At 36.3% G+C, this 26685-nt stretch overlaps 3 protein-coding genes across 7 annotated transcripts; 1 reads left to right on the top strand and 2 right to left on the bottom strand.

The window, feature by feature from the left end:
• Nucleotides 1-1181: 1181 nt before the first annotated feature.
• On the bottom strand, nucleotides 1182-9594 carry LOC132633106 (uncharacterized). Of its 3 annotated transcripts, XM_060349329.1 has the most exons (21): nucleotides 9223-9593; nucleotides 8839-9107; nucleotides 7516-7770; nucleotides 6959-7083; nucleotides 6679-6723; nucleotides 6503-6584; nucleotides 6349-6417; nucleotides 6105-6275; nucleotides 5920-5985; nucleotides 4996-5064; nucleotides 4579-4722; nucleotides 4441-4499; nucleotides 4116-4295; nucleotides 3040-3146; nucleotides 2793-2890; nucleotides 2446-2487; nucleotides 2082-2204; nucleotides 1951-1999; nucleotides 1815-1864; nucleotides 1640-1701; nucleotides 1182-1554 (listed from the first exon to the last, which is right to left on the bottom strand). In XM_060349329.1, exons 2-21 carry the CDS (start codon nucleotides 8998-9000, stop codon nucleotides 1491-1493), a joined length of 2022 nt encoding a protein of 673 aa, XP_060205312.1. In that variant the 5' UTR covers nucleotides 9001-9107; nucleotides 9223-9593; the 3' UTR covers nucleotides 1182-1490. The 3 variants fall into 3 exon arrangements, with proteins under 3 accessions (XP_060205312.1, XP_060205314.1, XP_060205313.1); XM_060349331.1 differs by lacking the exon at nucleotides 2446-2487 and having other exon boundaries at nucleotides 9223-9594; XM_060349330.1 differs by lacking the exon at nucleotides 9223-9593 and having other exon boundaries at nucleotides 8839-9216.
• Nucleotides 9595-12966: 3372 nt separating this feature from the next.
• Nucleotides 12967-16976, top strand: LOC132633105 (ubiquitin receptor RAD23b). Of its 2 annotated transcripts, none has more exons than XM_060349328.1 (12): nucleotides 12967-13148; nucleotides 14624-14785; nucleotides 14916-14954; nucleotides 15039-15094; nucleotides 15169-15213; nucleotides 15320-15497; nucleotides 15595-15729; nucleotides 15810-15875; nucleotides 16075-16122; nucleotides 16210-16319; nucleotides 16525-16603; nucleotides 16699-16976. In XM_060349328.1, exons 1-12 carry the CDS (start codon nucleotides 13083-13085, stop codon nucleotides 16813-16815), a joined length of 1101 nt encoding a protein of 366 aa, XP_060205311.1. In that variant the 5' UTR covers nucleotides 12967-13082; the 3' UTR covers nucleotides 16816-16976. The 2 variants fall into 2 exon arrangements, with proteins under 2 accessions (XP_060205311.1, XP_060205310.1); XM_060349327.1 differs by having other exon boundaries at nucleotides 14916-14957.
• Nucleotides 16977-21434: 4458 nt separating this feature from the next.
• Nucleotides 21435-26469, bottom strand: LOC132633104 (uncharacterized). 2 transcript variants are annotated; one of them, XM_060349325.1, is made up of 7 exons: nucleotides 26310-26469; nucleotides 25589-25818; nucleotides 24769-25008; nucleotides 24511-24622; nucleotides 24226-24400; nucleotides 22594-22834; nucleotides 21435-21988 (listed from the first exon to the last, which is right to left on the bottom strand). In XM_060349325.1, exons 2-7 carry the CDS (start codon nucleotides 25770-25772, stop codon nucleotides 21699-21701), a joined length of 1242 nt encoding a protein of 413 aa, XP_060205308.1. In that variant the 5' UTR covers nucleotides 25773-25818; nucleotides 26310-26469; the 3' UTR covers nucleotides 21435-21698. The 2 variants fall into 2 exon arrangements, with proteins under 2 accessions (XP_060205308.1, XP_060205309.1); XM_060349326.1 differs by having other exon boundaries at nucleotides 22600-22834.
• Nucleotides 26470-26685: the final 216 nt, after the last annotated feature.

Below are 26685 nucleotides of genomic sequence, written 5' to 3'. Positions count from 1 at the left end.
GTCTGGATAAAAGTGCTTAAAGGGTTTTACAGGTAATGATAGTATTGAAATTAATAGAAAAGATAAGGGATAAAAGTGTAAAGTTGTTGGTCAAACAAAAATGACTTTTAAGCCCAAAAAAATAAGTTGGGGTTGAGCAACTTCTTGGTTTTAGCTTATTTTAAGCACTTTTTAACTTAATTTAAATTGTTTTTTCTATTTTACCAAACACCCAAATAAGTTAAAAAATGGCTTATAAGCTGGTTTGACCAACTTATAAGCCAATCCAAATGGGCTCATAGTCTAACCAAACCACCAGACTTAAGATTCCAACATAATCAAGAACATACCAAACATGAGATTGAATAACTCTGGTTCTGAAAATAACATCTGGGCGAAATTGAACCAATCTGAATACGAACTGATTCCAACACCATCAATATTACAGTACCAAACATGAGAGTGAATTGAAAGGAATATTTTGGTCTTCGCTCTCACTTACAACAACTCCTTTATCATCATGGTATACCATAACAAACATTTGTATGATATAATTATCTGGAAGCTACTTCTTAGTGGAAATGCAAAAATGATAAAGAACACAACAGCCTGCATCATTTAATAGAAATTTGGAGGGCATAATAGATAAACAGACCCTCAAACCTGGTCTCAGCTGGTAAATATGTCCTCCAACTTTGAGTGTACACAAATAGGCATCTCAACTTGTATAAAGTTGAGCACATAAACACAAATGTTAATGTGGCATTGACATGGCATTTACGTGGCAAATAATTTTTGCGGTGTCTAAATGATAATTTTGTAAGTTGAAGTGTTCAACTGACTAAGTGAAGACAAGTTGAGATGTCTACTTGTGCACATTTAAAATTTGAAGGCATACTTATCAGTTGAGGCCAAGTTTGATAGTCCGTTTATGTATTATGCCAAATTTGGAGCAAGTCGAACTATTTAATGAACGTACGGGCTCTATCCATTTAGTCAAACAACAAACAGGTAACCTGTTATGCCACGACATCTCACGCGGGTTACATTAAAAGTAAGCTGAACTGTTCAATAAGCCAGAAAAGGTGGCCAAAGTGACATCAATGGCTACAACTACAAGCATAAACTTAAATACATTAAACTGCAAAGACTACCTTCGGCCACAAACTTTCTTAGGCTGTAACTAAAACAAATGGACCAACTTCTGCAAGAAATCATTCATATACGAACGATGGTATTACAAGGACGAAATTTTCCAAAGTTTGTACAAACATATACAAGAAGCAGTCGAGTAAATGCAGGAATAAACAGAGATAATAAAACCAGCATCTCACTGCCTACTATAGACATAATGTACAAATCAAAATTAAAACTGCTACTAATCAATTCTCCTTTACAGTGTCAGCTACTCCTTGTCTAAATATTCCTTTTTAATTTCAATGTATGCCACTTGAGCACTCTGACTGTATTCGAACTATAAAGATTATGATTTCCCTATGCAGTCTCCTATTTCAGGAGTTATTTTGAGTGTTTTCTGCTTTGTATTTTTGAAGTTCTTCTTGAGTACGTATCAGCCTGTATACCAAGGAAATACTAGTTTCAATGCCAGCAGATAAAATCTTCAATATAGGCATATGGCATTATTGGGTAACGATGATACCTCCACTGCAATTCAGCAATTTCGCTAATTAATTCCTTCTCTTTGTCATGAGCAACCTCCAACTACAAGAAACAGAGGAAGGGCAAATACTTTATACAGATACGACAAGATGCAAAAGTCACTTAAATGGTTCCTATTGCAAAAGGATGTTGAAAAGACTAATGCAAGCTCATACCAGTGATTTCTCCGCACCAGACGAATTTGATAGCATGCATCCAGCATCCACTGCAAGGTTGGCAGAATAGGATAAAGTGAGACCAACACAAAAAGATACAATATATAAAATTTCAATATGCATGGATTGTTCATACCCGCAGTGTCTCCAAGGGCCACTTGCCTCATTAGTCTAAGAATACTCTCCTGTTTAAGAGGGAAAACGGGAAAAACATTGGAAAAACAAAAACTGAAAAACTAATGTGTCATAATTGTAGATCCTTCTTACCCTTTGAAGAATATTTGCCTCTAAAATACTCTGCAATGCTGGGAAATGGGATGGTGTAAGAAGATTTGGTGCAGTAGCATCAGTAGGTAATGGTAGAGTAGCAGCAAGACTTTGTGGAATCACCTACATGATCCAGCACATTTTGTGTAATAAGTTGTAATAAAAATTAAACAAAAAAAGAGAGAGAGAAAAGCCTAAGAGATACAACAGTACATAGCAATGTCTAAGCCAACGTGAAGGTATACATAGGAGCTAAGCGTTGTCGAACGGAAATAAGGAATTAGCTTGCAAGCTAAGGATTTAGCGACCAAAATAAATATGTTCAGCCATCAGAAAAGGTATTAGAAGAATTAGGGAAACCAACCAGCATGCTCTGACTCTTTTGTAGCATTGGAGATGCACCTACCTGTAGGAAGAAATTATTTCTTGTGAGGCAGGCATATCGATGTGTGTGTGTGTGTGTATAATATATGTTATATACTACAAATTACATCAATTCTAATAGCTAGTTGTGGTTGGTCATATAAAACCTATGTATCTATTTCATTCAGTATCTAAAACATCACTATTAGACTATTTTTATGTTGGCCATCGACTTACCATAACTGTCGTCCTTTATCTTGGTTTAGGAGTGGCTGTGCTTTGCAAAGCTCACATAGGCGGAGTATCTTAAAAATATTGCAAAAAGAAAACTAAAAGCTATGCATTCACCTTTTCCAAGTCAACATTCTCTGATGTGACTTTGAAACGTCCTCTTTGCTGAACAACATGACCCTTAGTCTTCTCATCAAAATCTTCACTACTAGCTGCTAAATACAGCCTTGATTTAGCAAGGAAATATTAAACTAACAGAAGAAAAAAAAAACAGAATATGTTGAACAACTATTTCTTACAGAAACAATTATACTAAAAAAATTATTTGTTAAGATCAAAAGCCATGTACAATCACGATACTTGCCTGAGGTTCTACAATGTTTACTGACTACTTCAGCTGGCACATCATCTCCTGTTTGAAGAACAGAAGCCCCGTTGCAACTGGATACATTTTGGACCTGACTTTTATCACTAACCACAAAGAGAAAAGCAATTTTAGGAACTTGGCAAAAAACGTTGCACTGCTTAAATAGTGGATTGTTAAACAAGCTAGCTAAGCATGTTGCCTATTAAAAGTTAAAGGAAAGTCAGAAGTCATTATGAGATTTAATTACTAATACACATTCGAAAATGCACAAGCAATACAAAATTAAGAAACAAAAACTGAAAAATTAGAGAAATGGCAAGGATTTCACTAGAATTCCATTCTTTTACATAGTTCATCCCTGAAATACTATGAGTTAGTAAAGAACAAGCTTTAATCAAATGAATCAAACCAGAGGGAAGACAGAGCTCCAGGTGAACAAGAGCAAGATTCAATGCAAAAGTTCTTTGATTAGGTTCCTCTTTCCTCATTCACTTTACCTAGTTGGGCTCGCCTTTATTCCTGGTAGAAACCTTCTTCTTCAATGACATATATTATTCATGGTTGTTTCTCAATCTCACTTGTCAAATAAATAATGACACATACTAACAACTTCTTAATACAAGCTTGATGATGTCAGAGGTGCGTCGAGGCCCAAAAGTATCAACAAAAAAGTTGGGAATAACAAGGGCTCAAATGGAATATCATTATTGCAAAAATATAGACAGCTTCCAGATGAGGGAGGAAGCAATTTGGAAAGTCACGTTTCATTTCCTTTTTAATCAGAGGATAGAAGTTAAGTATGACTTCTATCCACAAGAACAAGACCAAGCAGAGTACTATCTCCTTACCAAAACAAATCGATCAGCTAACAGCATAAATCCAAGTTAAAGAATTTGCTCGGAGCAAGAAAGGCTAAATTTAACAAGTCAAAGAAAATGCTAAAACATTGGATACTGACATCGTGCAGTAATGCTTCACGAGGCTAAAAATCAAAAGTAATTCAAATAACAACCTTATAAGTATAGAGAAATACCTCAAAAAATGTCTAAGTCATTGAGCAAATTGTGTCATACCTCTGGCGAGAATTTATAGGCATTCCCTCGAGTAACTTCACATCAGCCACTTGTTCACCTTTTCCCACCAAATTCATTTCCATGCGATTGTCATAGCATGGCGAAGAATTTTGTGAAATTTGAGGTTCATGAAATGAACTGGCAATGCTTATATCATCATCAGATTTCTCACATTTACTTCTGAAATGTTCAAAAAAATAAAGGGAATGTTTAGCTACAGATACAAGCAAACATAATGATGTGCTCTTATTCTTGATATTTGGCGTAATGAAAACATGATAAAAGAGTAATGGTGATAACTCTCAACATAGGATTGATGACATACATGCTATAAGCCATATTCTGGTTGGCAGGTGAATGAGGGGCAGATGGATTGTTACTGTCCTGTTGAGAGATGTATCATATTAGAGGAAAGATCCCAAATTGCAACATATCATATAGAATAAAGGAGATCACGACATACAAATTCGGTAGCATCTGAATATTGACTTGAGAAGGAGAACTGATGCTGAAACTTGTGTAGCTGTTTCCCTGGAATATCAAGCGCAGACAGCGCATTCGAACTCCCACCTTGGTCCTTGTCACCAATAATCTCTTCATCTGGAATCTAAAAGCGAAAAAAATTGAAAAAAGAAAAAGGTAACACAATGCTCAGAACTTGCTTTTGTTTCACTAATTAAGAAAAGATTTCCAATGTGGACAATCTAGACCGAAATTCTTCATTTTGCAGCAAGTTTCACAACTATCAATTGAAGATGCCAATAAAATTGAGCTTGCGAAAATACACATTAACCGAGAACCTCCATTTGTATACGTTGAGAAACTAGCATATGATTGAAAATACTGAGGTACATGTGCATCAGAAAATAGATCTACGTACCAAGGTAGCCTGTGCCTTCAAATCTTCAAGGTTAAAATTCCAGCTGCTAATCCCCCGTTTATATTCATTCTGCGTATAGTATTGAGGCACGGTAAGATCCAATTTGCAAAGATAAAAAGGAATATTGAAATGATGTACCAAAAGTAAGGTGTGAAAACAGAATTTGAAGCAAAATAGTAACGAAAAAAAGAAAGGGAAACCTGGAATGGAACAACTTCTAAAACATGTATCAGTGCTTTCAAAAAAAATTCTTGTGTGTTGCTATCCTGCTAGATGAAGAATAATTTCTTTTCTTTCTCTTTTAAACTTGGACTAGCTATTCCCAAAAAACAAAGAAACTTGTCTCGGGGTTTAATGATCAAAGTTATCAAACAATCACCTTGGAGTTCAGAAATTTCCTATAAGGTGGCGATCCTAAAAAATATAGGGAGTTTAATGTCGCAGCATTTACACAAACGGTCAATTTCTTAGGATCGGACAAGTCAATCTTTTGAAACTATATTAAAATGGCATTACCTTAATAAAAAAAAAAGTTCAAAATATTATCCGGTTAACTAAATAATATTCCTCCAAAAACACTTCTTTCCCTGCAACCTGCTAGTACCCCATTTGTGCCTAAGCTTTTGAAAAGATTTTCCTACATCCATCTTGTATATCAAATTTAAAAAGCACTGGACATATGACACATCAACTGGGATGAACCGGAGAGTCTAGTCGTATGAATTACTTACCTCCAGTAAATACGTTACTTTCTTGTTTGTTACATGTATTTTCCATAGATAAGCAATTTACAGAAAAAACATCTTATTTCCTAATGCACGCTTAACGTAAGCATGTAAGATACTCATTCTGTTATATAAGGCAATATGTTATACAGATATCAAAATCTCAGTTTTCTCGTGAAATTGGCTGTGCACAGCAAACCTGTGATATTTCTTCTTTCTGCCCATCTGGTATCTTCTTCTGTGCTAGCATGTCTTCTTCTTTCCTCTACAATTAGGTTAGGAAAAACTCTTGTTAGCATAGAAATGCTGATCAATATTATCATCTGGATAAACTATCATGTGGTTCTAAAGTGGGGAAACTCAGATTAAGTTACAACAAATCACCTTCAAGGCCTTCATGCGATCTCCAAGTGCTGGCAAACCCTCCAACAATGTTCTAGCTATATAATCGTTGGACCTTGCTTGCTTAAAGAAAGGATGCTTCAGCAATTTTTTGGCTGAAGGTCGTTTTGAAGGATCTTTCACCAAGCAACTAGCAATCATTTGCTTAAAAGACTACAAAGGCAAAAAGGAGTTTAAGCAACATGCCAATAACATTATCAGTAGATAATCAATGCTATTCACTTACCTTCGAAAACTTCTTATCCCTCTCGTAATCAAGGCCAGGGGGTGCATTTTGTAATGTCATTAGCAAGACCTGATAAGTACAGAATATTGAATGCATTTATTTTATATTTAGGACTTCAACAAAAGAAATATATCATGTCACTAACAATAGTCACCTTCATTGGAGGATATTTTGAGAAAGGAGCATGGCCGTGAGCAAGTTCCAAAGCAGTTATGCCAAAGGACCAAATATCAGCTCTGTGAATGAGGATGGATTAAAAGAAAAAAAGGAGTTCCTTCAGAAAGTACACATTTAGGATGAAAAGACTACATAATTGACCAGAAGCATTACTTAAAATCATAACCATGCAATTGCTCCATGACCTCCGGCGCCATCCTGTAAAAGGAATCCAAATTATGGAAAACATTAAGGTGCAACGTGAGCAAAATCTTCATCAATATTTTTAACATCTTAGTTTCTAGAGGTACACTTTACGCATGCACTTATTCTCGCATGTCCACATAATTAGTACCAACATAGATCAAAAGTTTGAAGCTTATCAACCATTGAATAAATCATGAAAACTAAGTAGATAAAAACTCCAGAAGCATCCTCTTGGGTTAGAGCATACCAACAAGGAGTTCCGACAAATGTGTTCCGCATGCGTTGTCTATCACCTGAATCAAATAAATAAGCAGACACACCAAAATCTCCCAACTTTATTCCACCTCGTGCATCAATGAGAATATTCCCAGCCTGCAATAACCACACAAGTACGTGATATCAACCTCGGCATGGTAATGGAAAAGAATGTTTTTCCTTAGAAACATTTTGATGTTCATGCAGGTGGTGCCAACCATGAATAAGATTTGTCCTTTGTCATATTTCCATGGGATCTTAAGTGGAACAGGTATGCTAAAGTTTCTTCAAAGGAATCATTTTCCATGTTCAAACTCGAAAGAACAAAAATGACACTTATTAAAACTGTCAAAAAACTGTATGTACAGATCATGTCTAGTGAAGCGAGTTTCAATGGAAGTGCCCACCAAAAGAATCCTATTAATATCATCGAATCAAGACTTGTAAAAGTGAAACCTCATGAATATATATGTTCTGTCATCTAATACATAAAAAAAATCAGCCAATGCACGGAAATTAGTAATGGATTTAAGCAACAATGAGACTTACTTTAACATCACGATGGATGAATCCATGATGATGAAGATATTCCAAACCCTTTAAAACTTCCCGTAATACTGTTGCAATAACAGTCTCTTCAAAGCCATCTGGATGAGCAGCCTTCAGAATGTGGAGACAGGAACCTCCAGCCATATAAGGCATGATAACCCATAGATTGTGATCACTAACAAAGGAGCAGTGTGATTTAAGAACATTGGGATGATCAACTAGGACCATTGTTTGGGCTTCACGCGAGATGTTATTCTGGATATAAGTGTGAAAAGGAATCAGAAATTTGCCTTGATTCTACAATCAGATTATCACCAACCAAATCAAACAAAATGCCAGATCAGTTAATTACTCATTTCTGGTAGATATCTAGTTTTAACCTCTTCATTTTCAGAAGCTACTGATAACCTTAGCTTCTATCAGCTAAAACTAGCAAGAATTGAAGCAAAAAGGAATTCACTTTTGAAAACTACTTCTATTTGAGCTTTCATAGACAAATTTACCACGAAGCAACCTGTTGAATTGGCTTATCCAAAGTTCAAGTGTAAGACAGGTCTAAGCTAATTGTTATGTTTCAACTCTTTTCACAGAATGCTAGCATGTTGCATGAGATATTTTAGCGCTCATAACCAAGCAGTGAACCAAATAAGAACTGAACTGTTGAGGTGAATCAAAAGCACATGGCTACAGGAACTTGATTACCAAGCCATACACAACATAGCACTTTTAGCCTCCGTCAAATATTTAACCAACTCTGTCTGTTAGATTTGATGAGAACAGTGAAAGAAAGGAAGTTAGTGGGAACTCACATATAAAGGTACGATTGTAGTTTCTGCTATTTTTTATTTATTTCTAGCGTCTGGTGCAGCTTTTTGAGGTGTAATTTCTACATTTTTTTTTTTTTGAGTGTTTAGTGTAGTTTTTCGTGTTTCATATTTTAGGATTTGATGGGACTTTCTTGGTGTTTATGGACGTTAAATCTTTTTATGTCACTGTTTTCATCAAATCTAACGAACATAAATTGCTAAATATTTGACATAAATTAAAAGTTTTAACTTTTGACAAACTTAAAGGACCAAAACTGTTCAATGCATACTTAAGTCACTATTTTGAAACTATCCTCAAACATAAGGGGACCATCTTTATCATTTTTTCCAACATAGCACATGAAATTTGCATACAATCTCACAAGTGTGATTCCATTACATAAACAATCAAGCAAAGGAACTTCTCCACCTTTCATGTCAAAGTTGCAAAGAATAGCCAAACACCAGCGCAACAAAACAGATATGCAGAATAGGAAATGAAGGAATACAATCATACCAAATCGGAATTATCGCGTTCGAAGTCGAGGATTTTGATGGCAACAACCTCGTTGATAGGAATACATAAAGCACGATGAACCGAAGCACTAACTCCTTGCCCTACTTCCTCGAAAAGCGTGTAATGCTCCGGTCCAATCGGATACTTCTTCTTGTCCATCATGAATGATCCCAAAAGAAATATCGAATATCCTTCAACTATTGAACGTCAAATAACACACAAATGCAGCTCGCTTGCGATCTACAGATCCGAATTCTACACAAACATCTCTATCACAATCACAAAAAAAATCAAAGAGAAAAATTCAATTTTCATCAAAAGAGAAAACAAACAGAGCCTATAGAGTTTAGAAAGAAGAAAAGAAAAATGACAAGGAAAACTCACGGGTATTATCAAGTTCAGATCCATGGACAGGATTAAATTAAATATATATCTACTGAAAAAGCAAAATATGGTAACCAAAGCAACCGTAATTATGATGTATCTTTATTTCAAAAATATATACATTTTTTTTAAAAAGGAAACTTTAATAAGTAGTGTCATATAAAGCAAGTAAAATGGTTGAAAGAAAAAAGAAAGGAAAGGTGGGATTGAAGAAGAGAAGAGGAAGATTATTGTTTTCTCGTGAGTGAGAGAAAGCGGGCTTATCGGATCGCCGCTCCAACATGAAGGAGAAAGCCATTATTATTTGTATTGCATAAATCCCGCCACTTGTTATCTTAACACTCGACCCTTTCCCCGCATATTGGAAATTCATCCATCCTAATTTACGTGAAGAATTTAAAGAGTTAAGCGTTTAAATTTGGAGCATGAATTCACGCTTGAATTATTTTTAGTATTTTGAAATAAAATTTATATATTTAAAAATTATTAAAAAAAATATATTCTTTTTTCCATTTTAATTTGAGTTTCTTATTTTCTTTTTTAATTTTATTTAAAAAAAAAAGTGTTTTTTTAATATTTACTAAATTAATAATTCAAACATCATACATGAATCTGTGAGGAAGTAGTCCATTCTTCATCTACGCAAAGATGAATTACTGCTTATTCGACCGGTCCTACCCCGGCTTATTAGGATAGGACCTACAAATTTAAGACTACAAAATTTCAAGAATATTTTAACATACATATATCTTTTGATTTAGAACTTCAAGATTGAAAAATCTCATGTCTTTTTAAATTAGGTTTCTAGACAAACTAAGACACCTAAATTAAAATGGCAGGAGTATAAGTCGTAATAATTAAAATTTAAAATATTTAAAAGACATGTGAAAATTTTACGGCGAAAGAAAATATTATTTGACTGGTGAAATTCCAAAAAGTGAGATAAGTCGAGACGGAAGGCGTATTCTTTTGCTGATTTTATGTGGCGTAAGGGGTACAATTGGATCTTTTAATGGTACAACTACCTTAAGCAACTGACATACGATTCTTTCTGATTTTTTTACAAATTCTAACGAATGTCACGTGAGAAGCGCGTGATACTTCGTTTTTTAAGCATACAGCTCAGTGGTGATCATGTCCAGAGCGTCAAAGGGTCTAACAGTTGGACTCGGTGAATGTTGCGTAAGCCCATGGACCAGCTTGGATGGTCTCTTTTTTTAAAATAATAAAGAAAAGCTTTTCCAACTTTTGCAAAATTGAAACAAAAAGAATCTTAAATTTATCTGAATTTTTTTTTTTTTGCAAATCATTAAGATTCTTTCTCCAGAAAACTCTAAAAAATAGGGTTAATAAATAGTCAACAAGTTATGTTTCAGTTGAACACCTCAACTCCTAATAAAGTGTTTCAATTAGACATTTTCGGCAAATTTTGAAACTTTTGTTGTGTGTGTTCTCATTCGTCTATAAAGCAGTTAAGTTAACCACATAATATATGTCGTCTGCGTTAATTATACGCATTCATCTCAATAGATCGTAAAACTCCAGACATTTTCTACTTGAGGTTGATGCGTATAGATTTGTAGTTAACTTAACTACCTAATAGACAAATGAGAACACACGCAAAAATAAGTGTAAAAATTTGAACCAAAAGTGTCTAACTGGAACACTTAATTAGGAGTGAAGATGCTTAATTGGAATAAGACTTAGTTTGAGTGTCTAAATGAAATATACTGACAAGTTTAAAAAAACTGGCTATGTATCAAGCCAATAAAATAGTTAAAACACATCATCCCGCACGGGTAAATGTGATTTTTCATATGCATAATTTGGCCGACAACATTGATCTGCTTTTGCTTCATACTTGTATTCTTTTTAGCACCATAGTTAACACTTTGATGAAGTTTGAATAAGACTAGAAAAAAAAATTCTAAAGGTCCTAATCGTGCAAGAATAATGAGGACCACGATTTAGAGTTGGCACCCGAGTGGCCAAGTATGAGTGTATGCCTTGTTTTCTTTTATCTCTTTTCATCACTTTGAGAGTGTGACCACCGTTTGAAACTTATAAAGCATCATAAGTTGCATTCATAAAACTTCGCACAATTCTGACGAAGTTAATCGTCACGTCCTTTAAGAATGGTGAATGGGGCGTGAGTGGCTGGATCAATCGTATTAAGATCATAAAAATGGACTTTGTGTTTAAATCAATCTAAAATATTAATAATGAGGTGAGAATTACACAAGATTATATTACTACAAGTAAACATCAAACTAACATGAAGTTCTAATTGTTGCAACTGAATATTTGAAGTTCAGTTCATTATTAATCCGTAACAAAATTTTAGACCAGAAAAAATAGAACTAGACAGAAGACACATCAGAATACGGAGTCGCAATACAAAAAGGAGTACGAAGGAGCAGGGGTAGCTCAAGGAGGAGCCTAGTAAAGCTTTGGATGTAGGGGCCCCAATTTTTTAAAAATTAATAGTGAATTTGGAAAAAAAAAAATCTCGCTTAGACAATATTCAAGTTTGTAAAAAAAATTGTCTACTATTTTATAGTGGAAATGTTTTAGAATTTTCAACTAGACTACTCACATCTTCATATTAGTAAATAAAATTATATACAACAATATTTAACGGATGACATCGCAAACACGTGAATAACATCGTATTAACTTGAATTAATCTTACTAACATAAATAATAGTAATAATATTATTATACGAAGTTAAATGCTTATGTCTTTTAAGAATACTATGCTATAAACAATAAGCACCGAAGAAAAGCATAATGAGTGTCTTATAAAAAATTGGTTTTATCAAGCCATGCTTACAAAGGAAAAAGAAGAAGATCATTTGTGTGCCTTGGTTTATTCTTCACCTCTGTGAAGTGGGAAGCTATCTTTGACAATATTTTATTTTTAAAAAAAGTACAATGTAGAAAGAGTGACTTACAAAATGAAATATACTGTGAAATTTTCAGTAAGAAATGAGATAGGGCAAGACTTTTCCACTCGACACATCACTTTGTCCAAGTGCACATGTCAAAAAAGTCTTTGTTCTTGTTTAAGCGTATCAAACTTTTTATCGCAGTTCACAACGTCGCATTTAACGTTCGTCTTGGAGGCATCCTCGGGAAGTTCGCTTTTCTTCGATTATGAAAGATTTCATAATTGTAAACTGATCTCATATGTGTGTGGAAATTATGCTGAGAGATTCAGAGAAAGACGACACAGAGAATGACGCCGAGAGATTCAAAGAATGACGGCGAGAGAATGACGTTGCAAAGATAGGACTAAAAATATTAGTTAGGAAAGTGGTCCGTCTTTTTATATCAAACTAGAGAATGTTCCGATAAAACTAGCAAACTAATAAATTTGCCCCGCTGTAAGAAAAAGTGAATGTATCGTGTTCTAACTTTCACTTGTGATTGTTACATGATATATATTTTTTTTAAAATATCGAAGGTTAGCTGATAATACAGATATCAAAGTGAAACCGAGATGATTGAACGGTTTCGAAATACTTAATTTGATTATACAAATTGATACGATATAAATTCTATAAAATAACCGGTCTAACCATACCATTGACACCCCTACGTGACCGAAGTTTGATGGAGTATCAAATGTGCTCAAATGTACAAACATAAAGGACTATTAGCACACTACATAAAACAATAAGGATGACTTTGAGTGTAAGCCCAAACATAAATGACTATAGCATATATTTGTTTGAGAAATTGTTAAATTCCAAAAACTTGGAAAGCTAGGGGGTAATAGCCGATCCATAGCAGCATTAAGGAGTTTCTAGGGTTTGTTATTTTTGTGAAGCCCTTTGTTTTTCTCCAAATTCGCAGAGATGAAGCTCACTGTAAAGACTCTCAAAGGCAGTCATTTCGAAATTAGGGTTCAATCCTCAGATAGTGTTAGTCCTTTTGTTATCCTTTTTTCTATATGTATAATATATGCATTATTCTTTGCTGTGTAATTCCTGTTCCATTTTTTCATCTTATTTATCTTCTTTTTTTCTTTTGGTATGTGTTTATGTTTATAATTACAACATTGATAGTGTTGAACGAGCAAAAAAGACAACTTTAGCTCTCATTTGCGTTTTTGACAATTTTGTCCTGGTTTCTGCTTGCTGCATTGGTTATTTTTTTGGAGCTGTTTATGATGTTGTGGTTGTGCTTTACCTGATGCCTGTAAATACGACAAGTTCATAATTTTATTGAATTTCTAGTTGTTTAGATGTATATGCTTCACCTTTTTTTTTTTTTTTTTTTTTAGCCCTAGGTTAATTAAACCTAAATGGTTCGTACAAGGCATAGACAGTCCCGTTGAATCAAAATTGTCCCTTAAACATTAATATTCTGTTTGGTTGACGGTATAAATTATCCTGGTAACCAAACACAGTATAAATTATCCCAAACTTAATCCTGCCATATCCCACCTTATCCCGTCTACCAAACGACCCCTAAGTGGTGTACTAATAGTCCTCGAAGTATATAAACGTGGTGCATTATTAGTCTTTATTAACCATTTGTGTGCCCCAGCCCCAAAACTTAAAAAGAACAAAGTCCATCTTCTAGCAGTGGCCAGTGGGAAGGTTTCCGGCTGAAGGGATGGTGGATTTAACACCTTCTTCTCATTAAGTGTCTCTATTAATGCGCTTTAGTAGATCAGAATCATTTGGATTCAAGGTCTTTTTTATAGGCTCAAAGTGTTCATATACTTAACTGCTTATAGGATACTGGAGGAGGAACAAATTAAACTTCAGTTGCAGAAGAGTATAGTAGACGTAGCGTGACCCAGCGTGATCTCTTAGTATTCTTGGGTTCAGTTGTGACAATAATGTAGAAAGCAATCATCTTCCAATACCGAAAACCAAAAGTGTTATGTGAATTCGATACCCATGATATTATCCATTTAGTAATGTCAGGAATAGGAAGACAACTCCAGCCCCTTGAATGGTTTATTTTGCTTCTTTGCTGCAATAAAAAAAAGCTAACTTGATGAATTGGAGAAACTATGACTAGCTTGTTTGCTTATTGAAATCTGTAAACTTTTCCCTGTATTTCTCATGGCTAGTACTCCCCATCAGTTCTTTCTTGTTTTTAAAAGTTTGGGAGCAAGACATATGAGTCGAACATGGTCTCTCCATTAGCCTTAGACGGAAAAGGTTACCCAATGACTAAATGTACACCACTTCTATATATAGTCCTCCGGCAAATATTTAAGGGAGACTATTTTGATTCAAAGCCTAAACACAGGGGACAATTTTGAGCTTTAGTCTCAAATCATTTAATTGCTTTGAGCTATAAATGTTGGGGTTACTCCTAATTGGTTAGGTTGGTCATTAAAAAATATTTTCTATGTTAACGGGGTATCTTGTGATTGTAGATTATGGCAGTCAAGAAAAACATTGAAGATATACAAGGGAAAGATAGTTACCCATGTGGGCAGCAGTTGCTGATTCACAATGGTAAAGTGTTGAAGGATGAAAGTACACTATTGGAAAACAATGTCTCTGAGGATGGTTTTCTCGTTGTCATGCTTAGCAAGGTATGTCTATAGATCTTCAGATTCCCTTTATTGCCCTTAATTGATTGAATTTTGATATCTCCTATGCTAAACCTGACTCTCAACAGGATGTATTTTCTGATCTTATATCAATTTTATGTGTTCTTTGCAGAGCAAAACTGCTAGCTCAAGTGGGACAACACCTGCTCAAGTAGTATATTCAAATAACTCTTTCAATTGGCAGTTTTAGTTTGTTTGATATTCTGAAACATACCTTCTTAATCCTTTCTTTCAGCAACCAGCTACTGCAGCAAATCCTACTTCAGCACCTGAAGTGGTTCCGCCATCACAGTGAGTTACAACTTTCACTAATTACGATTGCTTATGTTGGATTTGCTCCTTCTCATGATGCAAATGATGTGTAGGGCCCCACAAGTTGTTGTGTCAGCTTCGGATGCTGCGACTGCTAGGTAACAAATTATGCCAGTATATAACAAATATCTTCTTTTGGGGCTCATGGAGAGTTTTTCGGTTTCCATATTAGAGTTAATTAATACATCTTTTGCATTGCTGCAGTCTTCCAACTGATGATTATAGTCAAGCTGCATCAAATCTAGTTGCTGGCAATAATCTCGAGCAGACAATACAACAACTTATGGATATGGGCGGTGGAAGCTGGGATAAAGAGACAGTTACGCGTGCACTTCGAGCAGCTTATAACAATCCCGAAAGAGCTGTTGATTACTTATATTCAGTATGTTCCTGGTCTCCCTCACTTAAAATAGGTGGAAAGCATCGCACACAAGTTTGTTGGTCTTTTGTGCTCTGATAGTGATTCCTTTTTTATTTAGGGAATTCCTGAAACGGCAGAAGTTGCTGCACCGGTGGCTCGAGGTGGAGTTAATTCTGCTGCTGGGACTACAGCACCACCTACTGCACCTTCTTCTGGCGCACCTAATTCTGCTCCTTTAAATTTGTTTCCTCAGGTCTTCCATACCTTCCCCTTAATATTATTATTTGTCAGTCTTCTCCTTGTGTGATTTTGTCTGAGCTGGATATATTACAGGAGAATGTTGCTGGTGCAGGCGGTGCTGGTCTTGGATCCCTTGATTTTCTCAGGAACAACCAACAGGTAGGGTTCTAATCGTTAGGTTTTCATTTTCGCTTTTTGTCTCTAGTCCTCCCTTTTGGACTTCTGATTTGGATTAATGAGACCGCCTCACCTCTTGCATCATTCCAAGTCATAAGTTTATTCTTGATATTTCTGGTGTCTAAGTTGCTTTACGTCGTTAATCTTCTGTAACTCATGATTCTTTTGTTTTTTGTTTCAGTTCCAAGCTTTACGTTCTATGGTTCAAGCTAACCCACAAATTTTACAGGTAAAAGTAGTGTTATCTACTTTTTTTCATTGCTTAGTTCATTGTGGTGGTGTTGTCTAAATGTACAAGTTGGATGTTGTATTGCAGCCTATGCTTCAGGAACTAGGAAAGCAAAATCCTCAACTTCTAAGATCTATACAGGAGCATGATCAAGAGTTTCTTCAATTAATCAATGAACCTGTGGATGGTTCTGACGGGTTAGTTCCTTACTGTGCGCTATTTGCCAAGCTAGAGTTAGCATGAAAAAACATTGTAGCGTTTCTCCTCTCCAGATCAAAAGATGATTAAATTTCAATTATGTTGTGTTTTATTATTTTTGCGGTGCTAATTCTTGTTACGCAAGAGGTCAAATCTGCTATATATGAGTTTATTTTGAGTGCTTTTCTATGGGCTATGTTGCAGGGACATGTTTGAACAGGCTGAGCAAGAGATACCCCACACAGTTAGTGTCACACCAGAAGAGCAGGAGGTGATTGAGCGGGTATGAGACATCACTTTAACCCTACTGGCTCTTGGACATTGCAGTTGTTTACGGATTTTGTAATGTTTGAAACTAATTCATTTGCTCATTTGCAGTTGGAGGCGATGGGTTTCGATAGAGCTCTTGTCATTGAAGCTTTTTTGGCTTGTGATCGCAATGAGGAACTAGCCGCAAATTATCTGTTGGAGCATGCAGCAGATTACGAAGATTAAGTGGTAAAATATCTTAGCAGTATTCTTTGGTAAACACCAACAGGTTTTAAGCTGTTTTTAGTACTCGAGATGGTTTGTAAAGGAGGTTTTACTTTAACTTATTGGATCCAATTGATCTTCCCAATTGTGGAGCTTAATTTGTTAGCTTTTCTTTGCATTTACACTGCTCGCGAGAAACTTATTTTATCCAAGAAGCAAAAAAGAAAGAAAAAGATCATTAATTTGAAATTTGTTCCAAAGCAAATTCAGTGCAGGTACTGGTAATAAGTCATTTATAGTACTGTAATCTCCAGGATAAAAAAATTCGCATTTTTGTAGATGCAACTCTTGCATTTCTATACCAGTTGGTTGAACATTGTCAGTTCTTAAAGAATCTTAGGGTAGGATCTTGTAATCAATGCTTCAAAAGAGCAAAATAATAGTACTTGCTTTGGAAGTCATCTTGATCAAACAGCGCCTAGTGTCTTCGGTTACTATTATTAAAGGTGGCGGCTAATTTTCCAATAGGTGAAGCATTCTTTCCATCACGCTCCTAAATACTTAGGGCTCGTTTGATTAGAAAACAAGTTATCCCGGATAAGTAATCCCGAGATTGTTATTCCACCCTCAATGTGGGATGAAAAAACACTATAATCCCGGGATAACTAATCCCGGAATTAGTTATCCCGAGTTTTTATTCCAACCAAACATGGGATGAGGCTGCACTAAATTTTTATCCCGGGACTATTTTTGCTTATCCATCATACCAAACGAGCCCTTACATGTTAATTAACCATAATTAAGTGCTAAAGCTCTGCATATAAAGACATACCACGATCCAATTTCACTAAATTGCACGGGCACTTATCATTCCCCACCTCCGTAGGCGAATCCTTTCGTTAACTAGCATATAACTATAAATGTGGATGAACAATGTAAATAACAATAAATCTCAATATCATTTAAAAGAGAATAAGTAAGAAAAACATTACAATCCCCATGGAACTGGTCTGACTTGTACAAGAGCAACTACAAGAATGTCTAATACACAAGTCTGAAAGTCGAATAAAAAGTTGTCTGAATGATGGAATGAAAAGACAGGATAGATGAGTCTCCGGGTAGCGACTCGTCAGATGCTCACCTTGGATACATGCAAGCCAGACCTTGGAACTCGGCCTCGAGAAGTAGAAGCGGAACCTGTCTCAAACTCTACACCCCGAAAAGGAGTGTAGCAAGGTAGCATCAGTACAACCACACGTACTGAGTAAGTATCATAGGCCGACCACAATTAGGTAACATATATATAAAGGAAGAGATTGAAGAATAGACATGCACACAATCAAGTATAAAGCATAAACACATATCCGAGAATAACAGCTCCAGTACCGAAATATCCAAGAAACCTTCAATGAATTATATCTAGAATAAGCCTATAGTGAAGCATCTATACCCAAGTCTTGCCAAGGTTTCCCACAATTCCTCAGAATAACCATAAATCTCTAGTACTGCCAACAATATTATCCAAAATATCAAGTCTTAACTTAAGAGAAAATCTCTAATCCTCGAATCCATTAATTATCAAGTATATATTAATCAGACACACGACAATCTCAAAACAGAAACCAAACAGGAAGTCAATATTCACAAACACCGTACAAATACAATAAATAACCACAACCAGAAACTAGATTTATGAGTGAATGAAATATGGATGCAATGCAAATGACACACACATGTTCCGGGCGGAAATATCTTGTCGCCTTGACAGTCATGACCCATGGGGGACCCGCGAAGTCCATGTACCTGCTGCGGCGCACAACCCGATCCAATAGTCAGTGTTGCAGAACGTGCAACCCGGTCCAAGTCAGTGTTGCGGTACATGCAACCCGATCCAAGTCAGTGTTGTGGTACGTGCAACTCGGTCCAAGTCAGTGTTGCAGCGCGCAACCTGATCCCAATATATGTATAAATGAGTGAATAGATGATAACAATGCCAACATGAATATATGAATGCTCGTGCCACACAAGGACACATCACAACAATAATATCAATACCACAACTTTCCTTTCCTTTCCAACGACATCCACATATGATAATTACGATTCTCAAATCATAAGGTAAATCACTAAGCATCGATCTAGGATCATTCAGGGTTCCATTTCATCAGATGTCATTAACAGTATCAGGTCGTAATTCAATATCAATATACGTATGAAATGAGAATGTATGCCATGTATGATATCATCATCAACGGTATTTCATAAGTCAAGCTTCTATCCGATTATTATCATATGCATACATCACTATCCACGCCTAATCTCAATATCCTTCCTTTTCTAACTAGTCTCCAATAACACATGCAATCCTCCAAATCATATAGTAATCACTATGCATGATTCCTGGAGTTACTAACATGCCACAAGCCCGAACACATAAGGCCATAAACAAAATAGAACATAACATGGCGACAAGCCATAATCATCATCAATAAGGCAAGAGCCACGATTAACAACAACCAACCTCATAGAATTTCATCCCAACTCCATACCTGAAGGCGTAACATGCTGTCTCCGACAATTACTAACTCTGCATATGTTTTACTAACCGAAATCTAACCATAAGGTAAGCCATAACCTACCTGGGATGTCGAATATAAATCACAAATCGTCAGCTAAAGCCTTGCCCTTCCTTGGTGCTTCCAAATACTCAAAGTCTAGTTATAATAGTAATCTAGATTTGAAATCATGAAGAATGATACCCGTCATGCTAGACTTCTAATTAGGTCAAAATCCAACCATGGGATTTAGGGAAAACGGGCCCACAAGGGCAAAACGGAAAATTCTTGAGTGAAACATGCAATTCAAGTTTAGGCGATCAAAATCCACTAATCAATTTCTAGAATAACTAAATGTTATGCTATATTCGTTTTTAAAGTGAAACCCCCAAATTTGGATATAAACCTTAACTCTTTAATCCACAAATTAATCCTTAATAATGGAAGATATAAACTTAACAACAATGAATAAGTCAGAATCTATGGTTATACTAGTCAATTTCATCAACAATTCCCACTTAGGAAGTTAAACCCATTTTAAGAATTTCTCATGAAAACCCACTTTTCTTTCCTCTTTGATTCTAGCATGGATTAATGATTAGGAAGGGAAAGTAAAGAATTCTAAGGCCAATGATCTTACCTCTATGAAGAATCTGGTCAAAAGCTCTCAAATTCGCCCCAAGATGCTAAAGAAATGAAGTAATGAAGTGATAAGGGTTTAGGGTTTTTAACTTAAGAAGTAGAGAAAAATCTGCCCGTCAACGGCTACGGAGGTCCACAGGGCCGCTATGACGCATGCGTTGCGGCGCATGAAGGCACGCTACGGCGGCCTTAACTAAATATCAAAAGGGCGCTATGGCGGCTAAGATACCGCTACAGCGGTCTATCACCAACAACAGAAGGCCACTACAGCCGTCGGTCCCTGCGCTGTGGCGGGACAGCCACGGCGCCCCTGGTGTCGGTATGGCGCCTACACCAGGTACCAGAAAAATCTACTTTTTGACTAGCTTCAACTTGAAATTTGACTATCACCCGAGGCCCCACAGATACAAAAAAAATATGCCATCATACATAAAAACGCGCTACGAACTAACCCGTGACCTCGGATTTCTCAACGGAGGTCTATTTGACCGAGTCAACCCCCAGTGGCCTAAAGCTAACTTTCCAACCCAAGTCCCAAAATGCTATCAAGTGCATTGGGAACCGAACCAAATCTGCCACCAAGTTATAAATGACTATCCGGACCTCCCGGAATCGACAAAATTTCGAAAAGGTCCGTTTACCCAAAAGTCAACTTTGAGTCAAACAGTTTTCAGTTAAAAGCTCAATTTTCCAAAAGTCATACTAAAACTCGCCCGATGACCTCGAAATCATGGCACCTGTCCCCGCGGGTCAAAATGGTACTAATAGGGCCCGGGGACGAGTCAACGGGGGTAAAATAATCAAAAGTACAATAAAGACCGAACGGATCGTTACAAGACGTGGCCGATTTCCCCTCTTTTACAATTAATTTCGCTACAACACCCGTTGTTCTAGCTAATTGTCCGCCCTTTCCAAGTGTGATTTCTATGTTATGTATGGCCGTGCCTAAGAGCAAATCGGTTGAAGTAGATTCTTCTTTTGATATCGGCTTGATGTAGACAGTTACATGTTAATTAACCAAGATAAGTGCTAAAGCTCTATGTATAAACACGTGTCATGCATGTTTGGTGTAGAAGACATTTTCTTTTAAAAAGCCTAAAGAGCATGAGACTGACTCTGTAACATGCCCTATAGTACATAATTACAATTTTGTTACATGCTTATCATGGTTAAATAACTAATCAATTTTACAAGATTATGTTTTCGTATCATATGAATATTAGTGTCCTAATTATTAATTTGTATATTTGAATTTCCATTTTATTTGAAACAGCGCCTATGGTACAAATTTCTTCATTTCGACAATGTACCAGAGTGTTACTTTGGCGGCAGCTGATTAGCTACTAAAAAGAACAAAAATCTATAGTAAAGCCACAGAGTTTTGCATCTGAAATGGTAATCCATTCAGATAAAAAGAAAAGAAATAGCATACTCCATTTGGAATTTTGGATAAAAGCAACCCATATTTATATCCACACAATTTTCATCTGAAATATACAGTTAAATAAAACAGTTGCACCAAGAAGTGGTGGTGATAAATGAAAAGGTACTTAGGATTCATCAACACAGTGGCATCGTCTTACACATTATCCACATGACAGAAAAGAAGAATCGAAACCCTTGCATTAAGAAAGTCCTGTTCCTGCTGAAACATAGTTCAAACTTACTTATCATATTAGTAATTGTAATCTTCATTCCTTGGGTTTCTCAGAACTCCCTGTCTGGAAACAGAATTGGAGCAACCTGAGACCAGATGAACAAAGCTGCAGTTGCCCACCCGGTCACGATCCTGACCCAGACAGATGGCCACCCAACATCCACTAAATTTCCACTCTCCCCCACAGAGGTCGACCAACCCGTTAGAAGCATTGCCGAGTACATACTAGCGAGAGAAAAGATAAGGTGGAAGAAAGAATAGGAGTATGTGACTGGCTTAGCTCTCTCTTTCTCTTCCTCCTCATCGACTTTGTCCAATGGTAGCAAAGGCTTCCCTGCACCTTCAACAGTAGAAACAGTTCTTTAGAAATGATCCACATATTAGCTGATCATACTACTCCCAGATCTATGGAAATGGCACTAACTGCCTGGAAATGGAAATGGTACAGGAGGAAGTACCGAATGCAGCCAATATGTAACACTAAAAAGTTAAAGAAGTACACCAGCAACTTGATTCACAATAACAAAGTGCTCCGCCAAATCAAGCGACAATGGTGCAAGTGATTTACAAAAAGACTCTACCTGTAAACTATATATATTGGGTCAACTAGCTGCTGAACCAGTAGAATAGGTTAAGAGTAACTTCCAAAGAATAATATAAAATTTACTTGACACAACCATAAGCCACCAGATAACATAAGCACACCAAATTCAACAATGAAAGGTAAAATTATAGCCCATTAAGTTGAAAAACTCTATTAGATCATCAAGATAGTTCAGCTCCATCAAATGACAGCAAATCCATTTGGCCATATAAAGATTCAGGACTCTATCAGGTTTTAAGGACAGAGTTTGAGAAACATAACATACACAGTTCCTACCAGTGAAAATGAAAGAGGTGTACCATCTTAGTATAGTATAGCCTTCAGGAATAGTGGAAACTAACCTGCACGTGGTGAACTTGGAGGAGAAAGCAGAGTAGTAGAAGAGCCTGCACGAACAGCAGAGTAGACAACAGATAGAACTGTTGTAAGCAACCCTAATGCAAGTGTACCACTGGAAACAGCCTTGGAGTGCTTATGTAGACCGTTGCACTCATAATCCCTAGGTTCACTTGCAAGTGCGCTGTAGCAAAGGTATGTACAGTACAAAGATAAAACTGATGCAGGTAAAATACTTCCACCAACCTACATTTAGAAAAATTGATCTCAGAATATGGAACTCAAATTCTAACAAAAATAATGGTAGTAATCTTCGCAGTGGAGACAAATATTTCATTTCCAACAGTTGATCATTCAGCAACGAGCTTAAATACCTCAAAATAAACAGATCATGAGCACAGATCAACATAACCTATTCTTCTCTTTCAGTAGAAACTCAGGCATAGTGTGTTTGAATGATTTAACAGGCGAACAGGATTTTCCCATGCATGAAATGATGGCTCAAGGGGGAACCTTTTAATATCAAATCAAACTTATTACAAGCTTTAAAGGAGTTTATTTTATTCACTGGGGTGGGAGAGTTGAGGGGAAGGAGACTTCATGACAAAGATGGTTCTCAGGGAGCTGCCTGTAAAGGTTGCATCATCTCAACACAAAGATATAGGAATATACCCAGCTACGAGTCATTCAAGGGAGAAATATTGGAAAGAGTTAGCTCCAACTCCCCACTCTCCGAAAGAATTTTGCTGCATCTATCTACTTGCTCCTGCTGTTACCTAGACCATTCTTGACTAGTTAAAGACGTTATGTTTTCATTAATGATTGTTGCTTAGAGTTCGCAATATTGAAGAGTTCTCATAAGGATCATGGAGGACCAAGTTGAGGATGAACCCAATACGCTAGTTAGCAGCTAAATGTCCTGGTTTAAGCAATTCCCACTTAGACCATACATTTAGGGTGATTAAAATAGAGTGGTTTCGTTACAAAACAATATGTTACATGAACATGAAATCGAAAAAGCTGACAGGCCCACTAGTGAGATACTCTCCAGCTTCAAATAAAATAAGCTGCTCTAATGATTTAGGACCAAGATTAAAATCATAAAACCAAACCCAAAAAGAACAACAGAAAACAAAACAAGCACAACATGCCAGCCTTTTTTGAAAAACTAACTTTAAGTTCTGAGATTTTGAAAGAAACACATGAGACCACCTTATTTGAAATTTGATCTTCCTTATCATCATTGAAACTAGCAATAAACCTAACCACTTTCTTCAAATTACTTAGAATAAACATTTTCTCGAGATTTAAAGAAAGCATTAAAAAAACAAGACAAGACCTGATGAAGAAAATTCTAACATGGAGAGAGATAAATGCAGCATTATGTAAACATAAAAGCAGAGCTTTCTAGCTTCCATTATCTGCAGTAACCTCAACTACCAAAAGTTGCAGATCTGCTTTGTCTAGTAAGCACACATTTACAGTATTACAATCAGCACAAATAGAGGTATCAGATGAGAAAAGCAAATGAATGTATATGGAAGTGGCAGATTTGCCAGCAAATTTAGCGCCACCAAAGGTTTTTAGAAAAAGGAAACACTGTGCAACAATAAATGAATTAACTATACGAAACCTACCGAAGGATGCAGCGTAACAACAGCAAAGCCGAAGATCAATATAAGGGTCATCACTATAAAGAAAGTGTTAAGCCCGCAGTCCTGTCCAGATGGAGTGAAAAAGTGGAAGAGCAGTCCGCTGAAGGCAAAGGTAGCCACATAACATACAAGTGAAACGACAAGCAATGCCACATACCTATAAAACAACACACAACAACACAGCCAACCAAAAGCAGGAAGAGAGATTAGAGTGAGGAGGATAGTGAGAACAACCAAAATAACTATGCAATACATGATTAAACTAACCAGAACTGCTCATCATATCCAACCCATTTGTCATTCCAACTATGCACAAAATCCAACAAGAGCACAACTTGCACAAGAAGAAATAGTCCAGAACCAAACTTGGAAATTGTCTCTGTATTCACAAATAAATACTCATGTGCCACTTGTCAGGAAAAAAGTACTCAGGTGCAAATCCACGCGTGTGGGATATAATTTGAAACTTTGCATAATAATTTAACACAACATTTCAGGACTTTAAGAAAGAATAGCACATCTTACCGTAGAAGCTGATGATTCCATTTGGAAGGAAAAACATAAATATTACCATGAGGCACCAGCAAATGACTTTCATCATCCAACCACCATGGTGCATACTGTCACGCGGGTCTTTCTGGTTCTTTACACCAATCATTATGATTGCTAAGATAGTAAAAAAAAGGAAGTTCCCCAAGCTAACCCGAAGCACAGCATCTGTTTCAAACCACTCTCTGTTTGGTGTCGTGTGAAAGCTATTAATCCCTGCAATATAATCAATGTATAAGGATTCTTGGAAGATTAGACAACCCACTAAGAGTAAAAACTATAGTTCCAGCCAAAATACATCAAAATCAAGGTTGTAGACTTAGGCGCTACTGATGAGCTCACAATATCACCTCAAAGAGGTAACTGAGACTGAAAGGGGTACAGAGTGAGAGAGAAACACAAAAAATTACTCAATAATCAGACATTAGCACACAAAGTACAGCTTGTCATAGCTTCACTATTTCTAAACTCATAGTTGAAGCACAAGCTCTGATACCAGGAAAAAAAATCAGGCAAGCAAAGCCATCAAAAGCCAGAAAAATTTCTGGCATTTTTTCGTCTATTAGATATGTAATTTGTTTTCAACCTTCATTTTTTTTTTCTCCAAGAAGGGATTTCACCGCAGGTTATCAAATGACAAACTAACTCTGTTCTGTATTTTTATCTTTAACTTCTTCACTCCTAAAATCTTTTACCAGTATGGGACACACTAACTGACCGTTATAAAGAAAGATCAGATATGTAAAGAAGCTCATGTATCATAATTGAAAAGAAAAAAAAAAATCCAAAATCTTACATGGTATTTTCTCCATTAAAGGTGCAGCAACCTCCCTAAGAATCCACGAGACGATGAGTGACAAAGCGAAAAGACCACAATAAGCAATCCTGGCAGAACGGCGGCTGATCCCTGACACTACCGTACGGCAAGCGTCACAAGCGCATGTCGCACAGCATGACGCAAGGCAAGTAGCTGCCCACATATTCACCAAATTCTAGCTCCTCTTCAACGATTATCCAATAGCAACCCTGAAATCCCAAAATCAAACCTTTATCATCCTTTTTTCTCTTTTTCCCCTTTTACACACGAGAAAATTTCCATCTACCAATAAATAAATTGAACCACACTTCCATGTAATAATTATGATAAGTTAGGTAAATTACACTATGAATTGATCTTTCTAGTAAACCCTAATAGAAGAATTAAGAAAGTTGCAAACGAGCTATGAATCAATAATCAATTTGCCCACATCTTCACCAAATTCTAGTCCCAGAAATCCCAAAATCAAACCTTTATCATCCTTTTTTTTCTCTTTTTATTTCTTACTTGGCACACGATACAATTTCCACCGATCAATAACTAAATTGAACCACAATTCATGTATGAATTAAGGTAACCCAAAGTAGGAGATGATCTTTCTAGTAAACCCTAAGAATTAAGAAAACAGCAAACGAGCTATGAATTAATAATCAATGTTGTGTTAACAGTAAGGGGAGAGATAGTTAATCGGATGGTTTACCTAAAGCTGGATAACACAACGATGATCGCGATTCGCAAAACGAAAATTTCTTCTTCTTACGACTTGAAGGCGAACAAATACCAAAAAAGAAAAAGAACAAGGAAGATGCCTCTTTGTTGTCTTCGATGACGAATGTTCTTTCGTGGGGGGCTCCACGCGGGGAAGTTCACATATGTACGTACCGCTATTTAAGTTATAGCCCAAAATCGTAAGTTATTGTAAGTTTAGCCACTTTAAAATCAAGGAATATGAAAGATTTAAAATCTTTAGACATACACCTTTAAAATTTAGCTCGTCAAAGTCTAACTTTAGACATGTTATTCAAAATTCAAACTTTAGATATTACATTTTTGGTCAAGAATTTGAGCCGTCAATC

The sequence above is a fragment of the Lycium barbarum genome, chromosome 3 (assembly GCF_019175385.1).
Source record: "Lycium barbarum isolate Lr01 chromosome 3, ASM1917538v2, whole genome shotgun sequence".
In the NCBI taxonomy this organism is placed as follows: Eukaryota; Viridiplantae; Streptophyta; class Magnoliopsida; order Solanales; family Solanaceae; genus Lycium; species Lycium barbarum.
Note: the sequence above shows the minus strand (reverse complement) of the source record. Positions and strands in the feature narration are given on the sequence as shown.

Coding starts and splice junctions, on each gene's coding strand:
- LOC132633104 (XM_060349325.1), bottom strand. CDS start 25,772: ATGTGGGCAGCTACTTGCCTTGCGTCATGCTGTGCGACATGCGCTTGT. Junction 25,009..25,588: donor TTTAATGGAGAAAATACCAT/GTAAGATTTTGG, acceptor ATTATATTGCAG/GGATTAATAGCTTTCACACG. Junction 22,835..24,225: donor TTGTTACGCTGCATCCTTCG/GTAGGTTTCGTA, acceptor TTCTAAATGTAG/GTTGGTGGAAGTATTTTACC.
- LOC132633105 (XM_060349327.1), top strand. CDS start 13,083: ATGAAGCTCACTGTAAAGACTCTCAAAGGCAGTCATTTCGAAATTAGG. Junction 13,149..14,623: donor GGGTTCAATCCTCAGATAGT/GTTAGTCCTTTT, acceptor TTGTGATTGTAG/ATTATGGCAGTCAAGAAAAA. Junction 15,214..15,319: donor TCGGATGCTGCGACTGCTAG/GTAACAAATTAT, acceptor GCATTGCTGCAG/TCTTCCAACTGATGATTATA.
- LOC132633106 (XM_060349329.1), bottom strand. CDS start 9,000: ATGATGGACAAGAAGAAGTATCCGATTGGACCGGAGCATTACACGCTT. Junction 4,296..4,440: donor CAGAATATGGCTTATAGCAT/GTATGTCATCAA, acceptor TGAACATTTCAG/AAGTAAATGTGAGAAATCTG. Junction 2,000..2,081: donor AGGCAAATATTCTTCAAAGG/GTAAGAAGGATC, acceptor CCTCTTAAACAG/GAGAGTATTCTTAGACTAAT.